Here is a 12,467-nt window from a genome sequence, read left to right on the forward strand (position 1 = left end):
CCACGCATACCCCCCTTTTTATGCTATTGAACAGTAAATAATCATTACTTCCAGCTCAGGCCAGCTCTTGTTTTCTACCCGCAGGGCTCAAAATACTGGGTGCGCCCAAAATTAGGCTTTTCACCTTTTTTTTTTTGTATGTTTACATATGTAAAGATATCTAAAGTACACTAGTATGCAGTATATTCTTGACATTGAAATACCAGGAAAATGATGCTGGGCTAAAAGTTGCATTACGGTCTCGGACCGGAGTTTCTTTCCGTATTCGTCAATTCGACACCCTCAGCCCAACGGGCTGCCATTTCTGTAATAAACGCAGTTCGGAATTTTCCACTCTTCTGGTTAAAGGGATGCTGTGCAGAACGTGTTAAAAGTGGTGCTGTCAATACACTAGATTGATGTTTTGTGCGCCCGATTTATTTAGGGGTGAATAAGGCATAGAAAGGTACATTTTTAAGTAAGGCGTCCTTTTTTGTCATTTTTAACCATGGCTGCATGGAAAAGAACGAATTCCCCCAGGGTAACGGCTTAGTACTCGAAGAAGCTCAGAACCCAATGTTTCCGACATTTTAGTTAAATTTAATTAAAATCGATGCGATACGTTTACCCCGGGCTCGATCTTCGATGACCCAAACACACCCACAACGCATGTATAGAACGCACCATCCCGCGGATCAGGCGGAAAGGTCACATAACCATCCGCGCGGACTAATACCAGGAAAACTTCGCAGGATCACCTAAAATGGCTACAACTAACAGGCTTTTCAGAAAATACAAAGATATGTACACAGATATTACGATAACAGGGATATCGCGGCCAAAACATACGAAACAAAGTCACGTTTCCGGCGATTTACTGCGCACCTGAACTCCGATTTAAACTCAGATTTAAACTCCGACCCGGAACCTTAATAGGGAGGTAACAGGTTTACCGAACGTAGCCGCGCGGGAAACGGTCCCTTGTTGGCCCGGTGGTAACTGGTAAAATTTGGAAATAAACAGAAGAAATTGGAGAGTAAATACTCGTCGAAATAAGATTAAACATGTGATTTTGTTTACATTAAATGTTGATTTTTCGCTACCATTGCCCACCTTTGTGCACATTTGCTTCCAAATGAGATCAATTTTCGATTTAAATAAGGTTTGCTTTTTTTTTAATTTTTAGAAATATTACAGTAGATTTACATTTTCTGTCTTGGTTTTTTCAAAATATATTTACTCGAAAACTTGAATTACAAAAAAACGGTTTTTAAACTTTAGAATACCCGCTATGTTCAAATTCCCTATGACGTCACCAGCGGGTACTTTAATTGCATTAGCTGGCGACAAGAATCAGGAGGTAGCCAGAGCTGGAAATATGATTCCATTCAACAAGAAGGCATTGTACATGTTTGGAACGCGAGTGTGTCTGTGTGTGTGTGTGTGTGTGTGTGTGTGTGTGTGTGTGTTTGTGTGTGTGTCTGTGTGTGTGTGTCTGTGTGTGTGTCTGTGTGTGTGACTGTGTATGTGTGCGTGTGTGTGTGTGCCTGTGTGTCTGTGTGTGTGTGTCTGTGTGTGTGTCTGCGCGCGTGTGTGTGCTTGTGTGTGTGTGTGTGTGCGTCTGTGTGTGTGTGTGTGTACGTCTGTGTGTGTGTGTGCGTCTGTGTGCTGTGTGTGAACACGATAACTCGGCAAAGGCTCAGATAGACTCTTGTGACATTTGGTAGGTGGATGCTTAATAAAACCTTCAAATGATTCGATTTTGGTCTCTCTGGCGGTCTGTTTTTTTGTGTTGCAGAGAAATTTCCGGTTAACGGATTTTGATATCTGGTGGGTATGCTATGTGTGACTTGGGTCACAAATTTCGGTGAAGATAGCTCTTGTGCTCAGAAGAATCAACGTGAGTCCCCTGGTAACTTGTTCATGAACTGCAGAGGCTATTATTTAAAAGACAACTTAAGAACCGGGAGAATGATAACCTTGATTATGGTATGTAGGCCGCTTTAGTGATGCTTGACATAATTAGATGATGATCTTGGTCTAATTTGCATAAATTATGAGAAAACCCATACAAATCTGCTTCGTCCCTTGACTATTGAAACTTCTGCCATGTAATTGAGAACGAGAAACATCGGAAGATAATAATTATTCACACGAAGACCTAATTTACATAATTAATCAGGAAATGCAATGCTTCTATAGTGGTTACTGCCAGGAGCTTTCGGGAAGTTACGTGAAGGTGAACATTATTATTTAAGCATGGATCTCATTTGCATAATTCATCAGGAAATGCTAGAGTAGCCTTCTTCCGTATGAGAAGACTGTCATTAGGTGGGGAATACAGTATGACATACTGATATAATTCATCTAAATGACGAGCCAATTTGCATAATCATTGAGAAACATTTATAAGTCATCAGTCCTAAAGGTTAACATCATTCGGCAAATGCATGAGACCGTGGAACTCTTAATGCTTCAATGTTAATGCTATCAAAGGGTGCATGTGTGGTATAAATTTATGTTCATTAAGTTACACTTATAGACGATACGAAAATGTTGTATTTTAGTGTCGTAGACACTTCAAGCGACATCATTTCACATTGGGAGTGCACGTGGCTTTGTTTTACTGTTGCTGGAGTGTAGACTCCTTTCGCAGACTTGTGGACAATCGGGCGGTGGCGTTAATTTTTTTTTCAGGGAGCGACGCGAGTTTAGCCTCTACCACGCACCGCGGATCTCTGGAGAAATAGTAGAAATTGGCCGAAATAAAAGAATGATACCAGGGGAGTTAGCTGGCCAGTGGGTCGCAAATTGGAGCTTCTCTAGCCAGCTAACTCCCCTGGTATTATTATTCCTTTATTTCGGCCAATTTCCACTATTTTTCCAGCGATCCGCGGTGCCTGGTAGAGGCTAACGCGAGTTATGTGCGGGGGAAGATTTGCCGTCTACGAGAAGATAGTCTTTTGCCATCGTTTTGCGGCGAAAGACTCTCTCCTCGGCAAACTATCTCGGCTGCAAATCTCCCTCCGCATAACTCCTGTTGCTCCCTGAAAAAAAATTGACGCTGCCGCCCTACAATCTGTGAAGGAGGCTTCCTGGGGAGAGGAATACCTACTGATTCATTAATATTCAAGTACAGGCATCAACAGATAATAATGCGAGCCGTGAAATTGGGTTCTTTTGGGGGATTTTTCCTGGTTCGGACAGTGATAGATCAGTTAATGACGCCTCTCTGCCAGTATTTGGCTATTTTTATGTAACTCTGTGACATCCATTGATAATTTCCAACTAATATAATAGTAAAAACATGCTCATTTGGGCTCTACATAGTAATACGGGGATACTTATAATTAGTACTTGAAATTAAATGAAGCTAGTTAATAGTAATGCACACATTCATAATAATTTTATTATTATTATTGCTCCCTAATATGTCAAATATTAGTTCAATAATATGAGGCAATATCATCTAGTAATAAATGTATCGAAAATTACTTAAACCTCAGAACTAGTTCAACAGAAGGCCAGAAGATGGGGATCAGCAAAGTTTATTTGATAAAAACACTGTCTTTTTTGTAAAATCATATATTTTGGTTCTGATGGTTGAACAAATAACTAAACACACAAACGTGACGAATTTATTTATTTTTTATTCAGCTTTACAGAAATTAAAATTCTTTGAGGAGCCGGCAACCGGAACATAGAGTTCCTCTACTAGACCGACTCCTCTAAATGATGGTAGCTGCTTTCCAAGTCATGCAACAAAAGGTGGACAGCAGTAAAATCAAATCTAATGCGTCAAAGCAAAAACATGTCTATAACTCAAAGTCACCATGACGTTCCAATGTCAAAAACAAGAAGTTCAGTAAATTAAACAGAGGTCCAAGTTCAAAAGATGGCGATAAGATATGAGGTTAACGAAATTCACCCATATTAGAAGAGCTTTTCTCCCACCACTAATGGCATGCTGATAAAAGCTCGGTTTATTTAAAATGTTTTGTAAAGCGAGCAAAAGTGGTCTGAGTGAAAATTCTGTTTTCTTTAAACTTACTGCATGCCTTCCTTTTTATCATCGTTTTGTAATTTCCGAATTGTCTGAACTGAGGCCTTGTTGATTTCGTTATAAGGATGACATCCACGTGCTCTTGAATTTTGGCTATGTTTAGAGTTAGACCATACAGTAAATCGTACAATTGCCGTAAACACACCGTAAATTGCCAAAATTGGAAAACGATCATAATGTCATAGGATGTCAAGTTCCAAAGAAAAAGGAGAATGTGTATAAATGAAAATAAAAGTCTATTTACTAGTTGAATGGGCAGGCCAGCCGTTTCATATTGAAATAAGTAAACTAGTTCTGAGGCTGTTATATTTATTTTAACGTACAATGCATTTCCTAAAAGCTGAATAGCATATATAAATAGCTTAATATTTTTGAATGCTTAGACCTTGTGTGTAATATTTTGCCGCTTATAGAGTCTTGATAATCCTCATGTAACGTTAGAGCATTTTTCATGAGCTACATATAATAAATGCATATAATAAGTCTAAAATATGTTATACCAACTTAATTCCATTTTAGGTAAACCCATATCCCTATAAAGAGCCCGAATGAAAACGTCTGATTATTTTATATTTAATACGATTGTTAATTATGTCCGGTTTCAAACAGCTACACAAAAATAGCCAGACGTGACTGCCTGGTCATCATCCAACATCCGGAAAATCCCCATACAGACCCCGATCCTTAGGGGTCGCGCTATGTGTGGCACATATTTATGCTGCAGTTTTTTAATCAGCAGATACTCCTCTCTCAAAAAAACCAACAAACAGTAAAACCATTCACCAAAGCCAATAAACATGTGAGATGGTGTCCATGTAAATGACTAAAGTCCAAGAGATAAAAGTTCTGCTTTCACTGGTTCTGATAAACCCATAGAATACCCTTCTAATGTCAATATATAACTTTGGGCCCTTGAAACCATGGAGCCCGTGTTATATGAGAAAATAAAACTTGTGTTCATGTCTTTTACAGACTTATCAAGCTAGTCATTACAATTTCAGTAATTTTCAGTCAAAAATTGTTTTGACTTTCAAGGGTCCCCAAGGGCTGAGAGAACTCCATAATGAACAAAGTAGGGGAGGGGGAAGAAATCACACACCTTTTATGCATACAAAGTATGGGCTGACCCCCCCCCCCATCTTCCGACTTCTGTCTTGTCTTCTGCGAAGTGACATTTGGTATATTAATATCTCAACAGTATATCATTATGTAGCTCTTTCCTATTGTTATTATAATTTATCCCAAAATAGACTGACCCACATAGCTTAAGTTACGAATTGTTGTTATGTGCCATTTACAACACATAACGATGTACGGACGTCATTACATTTGTTGCGAATTGTCATTTTCTGTAACAGTTCAACTATAGTTTGTCATGCAATAAAATGTGGAGGCTTGAGTAGTGCATGTATTGGCTTCCTATATGTTTGGTAAATATTCTTAATATAAATAAATATATTGTCACAAGATATAGACCTTGGTTAACTCAACATAAGTACAGTGACATACTGACATTCAAACAGACATGTTGGTACAAAAGAATTGAACTACATACAAGACTATGGATGAACTAGAGAAGTAACATATGCAAAGCAAATGCATAATGTTTACCTTCGGACATGGTCTGCTCTGTCAATTCTTACTCAAACACATTCACATACATGTAACGTTACTACTAGTATATAGTGACAGGAGCAAAGCAGACCATAAAATTGCAACATCATGTAACCCAACACCAGTTACCATGGTGTTGGGTGTTAAAATTCACTGAGCTGGGCATGAATAATGTAGCAGCAACTGTTCTCCTCTGTTTTTAGTCCCGTCGCGCCATTATCATTTTTGCAAGTCCACGGGCTTCGTTTAGTTAATTAACAGACAGACATTCTCTCTGTATGCAAAGGAGGCAGGAAGTTTGAAATTCTTTTTTTATCTTATGATTATTATGCGTTTCACAGATTGTGCCCCTATGTGGCCCATTCAGTGAATCCGACACGTCTAACGTAGTACATGAGTTACCCTTGGTCTTGAGCTATCGTTATTAATTTTTTTTCAAGTTCACGCCCGGCTAGCAGCCCATAGGTGGGACATGTTGATGTAATATGACGTAATACTAGTAGTACAGCCTGCCTAGTAGGGGGCTGCAAGGCTAGTGTATTCCGCTAGAGGGCGGTTATACTTACTGTAAAATCATATACAGATACGATCTGTGTTTACTAGTACGTTCAGCATGCTGGTTTTTATTGGTATGGCTAATTTTTTACAACAACTAGAGAACTTTTAACTTATCACTCGATTTTGAAGAACAGAGATACGAGTAATAGAATAATGCATAATTTCATTAAAAAATGTCAAACCTTTAAATGATAAAAATGTAATATCAATATCATGTTGTTACAGAAAATATGCTTATTACATAATGCAAAGGTCATGGCAGGTCTCAGAAACGGTAGCAAATAGATGCAATTTTTTTCATATCATTTTCATTATTCATATTTTGTCATACGCAGTGTTATAGTTGATTACAATTTGAACGCTATTTATAGCAATAATTATCTTGATGGTCATACTAAAGCAACTTATAAAATTTTATACGTACATTTATTTCATATGGGTACAACACGATGCACTTGGAAATTTGTTCGCTTTATCATGGTAACAACAAATTATGCTATTTACAGACGGGATAAATCAAAGATCTGATTGGAGGCTTAACGTCACTAGTTGCGCAAGACAGCAAGCTACAACAAAGCCTAATTATTTTACATCCTTTTTATACATGTGGCGCGCTGCCATCTTCTGACGAAGTTTGGTCTGGATCAGACGCCTGTTCATCATCTGTTGGTGTTCCAGTCGTTTCTTGTCGGCAGCATGTTGTTCTATTATCTCCTGAGCTCTCTGCTCCATGGTTTGCTTCTCCTCATAGGGTTCCATATGTAGCTGTGTTTTTCCTCCTCTCAGCCAGTCTCCTCTTCAGTGTGGCTTCAACTCGACGTTTGTTCTCGTTCTGTGCTTCTACATATCTGACCGTGGCTTCTTTCTGAGTCTCTAGGAGACTTTCAATTTGCTCTTTGACATCAGATGAAGGCTTGTCTGTTGTGTCGTATGGCCAAAGTGATCTTGTGACGTCCAAGGTTTCATGTAAAGAGTCTTCAATCAGTTGCAATGTTGCGTTCAGCTCGATTTCTTTATGTTTCCCTGCAAATGAGATAAAATTGGAACAAGGGAAATCGTAGATTTCAAACCTCCGGTTTTGTTTTGTACTATTGGTTTAGGTTATTTGTTTGTGTGTAGTATAAAAGTTATGTGTGTAATATTTTTGTATGCGTCTGATGGCTACTGACGGTTGGTTCGGTATGGACTGTTGATGGTTTTCTATATTATGGTGTTTTTAATGGGTCTGGCTGAAATCTGCCGTCAACTTGCACCGTCACCCATACCGCTACCCACGCCGTTAGCCACACTATAAACACGTGCCGTCATCCCGCGCCGTCATACCGTGCCGTCATACCGTACCGTCAGCCGAACTAACCGTCATCCATAGAACAATATTTAAACCGGACCATGCAAATGCGCTAACATTCCCGCGTATCACCCATCGCCTTTAGTCTGGGCCGACAACGGAACTAGCAGTATTACTATATACCAACAAGACAATGACAAAGACGAAATTAATATCAACACAAATCAAAATATTCCTCTGCAACTCATAACCTGCACATCTGTGTTGTCATCATCACAACACNTGTCACCTGTGTATTTGTTTACCTTTTTATACCTCCAGGATGTATGTGACAAGGTTTTGCTAGTCTGTCTTATGATGTATTAAATGATCCATGGCTTTTTTGCCAACAGAAACTGGATCATCGCCTTGAAGGTGAAGAAACCATACAGTAAGCGGCTCAAGCTCAAGCTGTCCGGAGTACATGTCACCAGACGAGCCAGTTTATGATGAAAATGGAAATATTTTTTTTACTAAGGCCATTCTTTGGCTGCCCACATCTACAAAATACAAAAGTGAGCTCGACCAAAAATTTGAAACTTCATACTAAAGTGAACAGGTAAAACGGCAGTGAACAAAGAGGGTACCTGGCCCAGTGACCCTTATTCCACTTCCAAGTCTAAAAATCCCATCTTGTTAGAGTTGAATCAATGGATTTCTAAATGTTAACTTAGGTCCAGTATTATTTCTGGTGAATTTTCTGAGGCCAGTGAAACACGTTTTCCATTATTTGTATCCGAATATGTACCCCAAGTTCACTCTTTTGGGGTAACTTTTCAGTGGACAGAAATGTTTGTTACAGTTTTTGTTTGTTTACTATGACCTCAAGTGTAAAGGCATAGCTTACTGTTAGGGGGTAACGTTGGACAGAAATGTTTGTTACAGTTTTTGTAAGTGGTAGCAAAATGGATAACTATGTAACCCAAATGTAAGGACATAGCTGTCTACTTAGGAGTGGTAATTGCACACGATATGTTTCAGGCTATACTGTGTATTGATAATAAACTATTTAGTTGCAGGAGCTCCTATTAAGCCTGTACGTATCCGAATGTATCCTGAATGGGAATATGGTGAAGGTATTAAAGTTCAAATCCTGAGTTACGCATTTGTCAGGGGTCATTTCTGTACGAATCCCGGGCAAATCCGAGCGTATTCTGTGTGGAATATATACTATAAGAATCCCGTTTTTCGGATTTGTACGGAATAGGTTCCGGATAGCAGTAACCGATGTTTCGGATTTTCTGGCGAATTCCATTCTGATCCGTCAGTATCCGCTTGTATCTGCGAAAAATACGGACAAATCCCGGTACGCATCTGCTTGAATCCGAGGCCATTTCGTGCAGTGGAAGCTGTTACGCTTTGCCGGGCTGACACGAGGGCAGTGTTTGAGCGGAAGACTATTACTGTTAACATGAAGCCTGCACGCTGGGCCGGGCTGACACGAGAGTAGCCTTTGAGTTGAAACTAGCAACACGGTGCCTGCACACTGCTGGAAAGGGCTGACGGTTGAGCCGAATAGCACGAAGCCGGAACACGTTTGACACGAGGGCGGCGTTCGAGGCGAATAACACACAGCTGGCCCGCTGAACGAGGATGACACGAGTGTGGCGTCGGAGCCGAATGGTTAATCCATCTGAGGCAGTTTAACATGAAGTCGGCACGCCGGGCTGACATAAGCGTTGCGTTGGAGCCGGAATGACACAAGCCGGCGGCTGGGCCGGGCTGGCACGAGTTCAGGGTCAGAGCCGGAGGAACGCGAAAGTCACTTTATTGGACAGAAAATGCATCGAAATAAGTCCAACTTCACTCAGGCCTGGAGCGCAGTCGCGGAAGTACGTCCTGTACGGGAGACCGGCTATAGCCAGGCGTCTTATTAGAGCCGGATATGAGGTCGAAGGAAGTGAGAGTGTGTGATTGAACTAGGCTATGGCTGGTCTGCTGGAACCGAGAGCCTGATGTGCCAACGTCCTTATGGGTTATGACAAGGAATATTTTTAACCTCCTTGATTAAACCTATGCAGTGACAAGCCGTATGTCCGTTATTGACCTGTGTTTCCAATACTGCCGCGTGAACGGTTGAATGACCCGGATTGCCGGGCGATCTAGACAGCTAAACGTGTGAACAAGTCCGAATTTACAGATAACGTAAACAAGCGGCATGAGGCGTCAAGCCGAGCGGCCGTTGCCAGGGCGACCGCCCGTCTGGCTGCCTTGCTCTGAAGCGGAACGCTAGCGAGGAACAGGGCTACAACAGTACAAGCTGACCACGCTCTCCGCGCGTGATCGAACCGGGACGCGTGGGGGGTCCGCCGGCGTAGTGCAACATCTGGTACCCAGCTTGCGAGTGGGATTTGTAGCAGAGTGCACCAAACTTGATCGAACTATCGGAACCTATTTATTTCGTGTGGCATGGCATCATTTGATCCGTTGCGACGTTTAATACCGACTTGCAAATTCACCAGTAATCGTGTCCACATAGACGAAGTCGAAATATAACGGTCACGGCCGGCGCGGTGAAGTCATAGTCTATAGAGTTACAGATCGTGCGAGATGAATCCGTACTCACGGTGCCTGCGCGTCAAAATAACTGGGGCGAGCCCGAAGCGAAATGTACTCACTGTCCGGATCCGCTCTCTGTGTCGCCGGTAGAAAGCTGAGGCAGGCTTATTGCATGAGCGATCCGCCACGTGAAGACCTGAAAATTGGCGGGGCCCTACAGGCGTTCTGGCCGGAGCCTGGCGGGCCGTGACGCGGGGCGAACTCCCTTCTCGAGGCGGGGAATCCAGTCCTCCACGTGGTGGAAAAGAGGCTCCATCAGAAGGACTGCATGGTAGAACTAATCAGATCGTAGGAATCACGGACAGGACTACAGTAGCGCGGTAGAAAGCTCAGAAAATTCGGATGAACTCAAGTCAGGAAAATTCGGATGAACTCAAGTGCGTGAGCTCCCACCGCCCGCTACGCTACATGTGATGACAATAGACAGGAGATGACCTCTGGGTCAAGTGAGGTCAGGGGTCGTATTCCGTGCATCTAATTAATTCATTTGATCTATCGCCCAAATAACTACGATGAAGGCTTGTCTGTTGTGTCGTATGGCCAAAGTGATCTTGTGACGTCCAAGGTTTCATGTAAAGAGTCTTCAATCAGTTGCAATGTTGCGTTCAGCTCGATTTCTTTATGTTTCCCTGCAAATGAGATAAAATTGGAACAGGGGAAATCGTAGATTTCAAACCTCCGGTTTTGTTTTGTACTATTGGTTTAGGTTATTTGTTTGTGTGTAGTATAAAAGTTATGTGTGTAATATTTTTGTATGTGTTTGATGGCTACTGACGGTTGGTTCGGTATGGACTGTTGATGGTTTTCTATATTATGGTGTTTTTAATGGGTCCGACTAAAAAAATCTGCCGTCAACTTGCACCGTCACCCATACCGCTACCCACGCCGTTAGCCACACTATAAACACGTGCCGTCATCCCGCGCCGTCATACCGTGCCGTCATACCGTACCGTCAGCCGAACTAACCGTCATCCATAGAACAATATTTAAACCGGACCATGCAAATGCGCTAACATTCCCGCGTATCACCCATCGCCTTTAGTCGGGGCCGACAACCGAACTAGCAGTATTACTATATACCAACAAGACAATGACAAAGACGAAATTAATATCAACACAAATCAAAATATTCCTCTGCAACTCATAACCTGCACATCTGTGTTGTCATCATCACAACACACGAAATTATCATCATTTCTTTTCAGCCTACCACAAGAACGCTCGGTAAAACACAAAATGCCAACCGAAATTGTTACATTGTGCAACAATCAAAATAACGTTAACAATGATAGACCCGAAATACTGCGCCAAGTAAAATTAGTTCTCTACCATTTTCTCTACGGTCGATCGGAACCAGACACCCCTCTGTTTGACCCCTTTTTGAATGGTTAGACCCAGCAGCGCCCTCACCCCAATCCTTAACAACAGGGAAATCAATTAGGAATACCATTTTTATGACGGTGGGGGTGTCCGGAGCACTTCAACACCTTTTATTTCGACGCCCATAAACACATATGCAATCAAAAGAAAACGTTCTGCATCATCTTCAGTCCAATAGCAATACGTATACCGAACCCCAGACAAATCCGTCCAGCCGATTGCGAGAAACAGCTGCTGACAGAAATGGTTCGCACGGTAGTAAAACCTTTCCGCGGAAGGATATCTCCTTCCCCGGATGTAAATACTTTTACAAGTTTACAAGTTTACAAAATTGTATTTGCTAATTTGATATTTCCTATAGGGAGCAGTGTTTTAGCATGACGTCTCAAATACACTTTTCGAGTCGTGTCTCTAATATAAGTTGCATAAAACAAAACAGAAAAGAAACGAATTGACCGATTGCTTAACAAAGATTTGGACAGCACACTTAAATGTACAGTTAAAATGCGGAGAAAATAACAACAAATCCTTTCGTGTTTAAACTCAAAGTTTAGAATTCGATTCATAAAGAAAATTCACAAAAAACGAAGAAAGCTAAATAAACTAGAAAGGCCAATATTTGCTTTGGAGCAAATACAGCGATGGGTTCACCACATTTTACCACATGGCAGGGAAAGAATGAGAAACACAAGGGAAAACAATGATTTACATTGATATAACTATGATATGAAGTAACATACAACTAAAACAACAGTTGGATAGCTATTCCCTACTTTATTGGTTAGGATTTTTAATTGCATAATGCAAACTGTTGATTTTCAAAATAAAAAAAACGTTCATGCCCCGCATTCCAATGCTGGAGCAGAAAAGCTTGAAATACCTACCAAAACACTTGAATAAAGACATACTGTCAGTATGGAAATGCTCTGTGCAGGTGTTAATCAAGTTAAATCCCAACAGCCAATCAGCAAGAAATGCTCTGTGCAG

General features: G+C 41.2%; 1 protein-coding gene across 1 annotated transcript in view; it reads right to left on the reverse strand.

Annotated features, from left to right (window-relative positions):
• Positions 1 to 6,796: 6,796 nt before the first annotated feature.
• LOC109474701 (location of vulva defective 1-like) overlaps positions 6,797 to 12,467 on the reverse strand; it is a 15,022-nt gene continuing 9,351 nt past the window's right edge. Inside the window, 3 exon segments of the mRNA XM_019775043.1 lie at positions 6,797 to 6,961; positions 6,963 to 7,158; positions 10,612 to 10,717. Coding sequence (XP_019630602.1) covers positions 6,797 to 6,961; positions 6,963 to 7,158; positions 10,612 to 10,717 — 467 coding nt within the window.

Source organism: Branchiostoma belcheri, unplaced genomic scaffold, assembly GCF_001625305.1.
Source record: "Branchiostoma belcheri isolate BF01 breed outbred unplaced genomic scaffold, Haploidv18h27 scaffold310, whole genome shotgun sequence".
Lineage (NCBI taxonomy): Eukaryota > Metazoa > Chordata > Leptocardii > Amphioxiformes > Branchiostomatidae > Branchiostoma > Branchiostoma belcheri.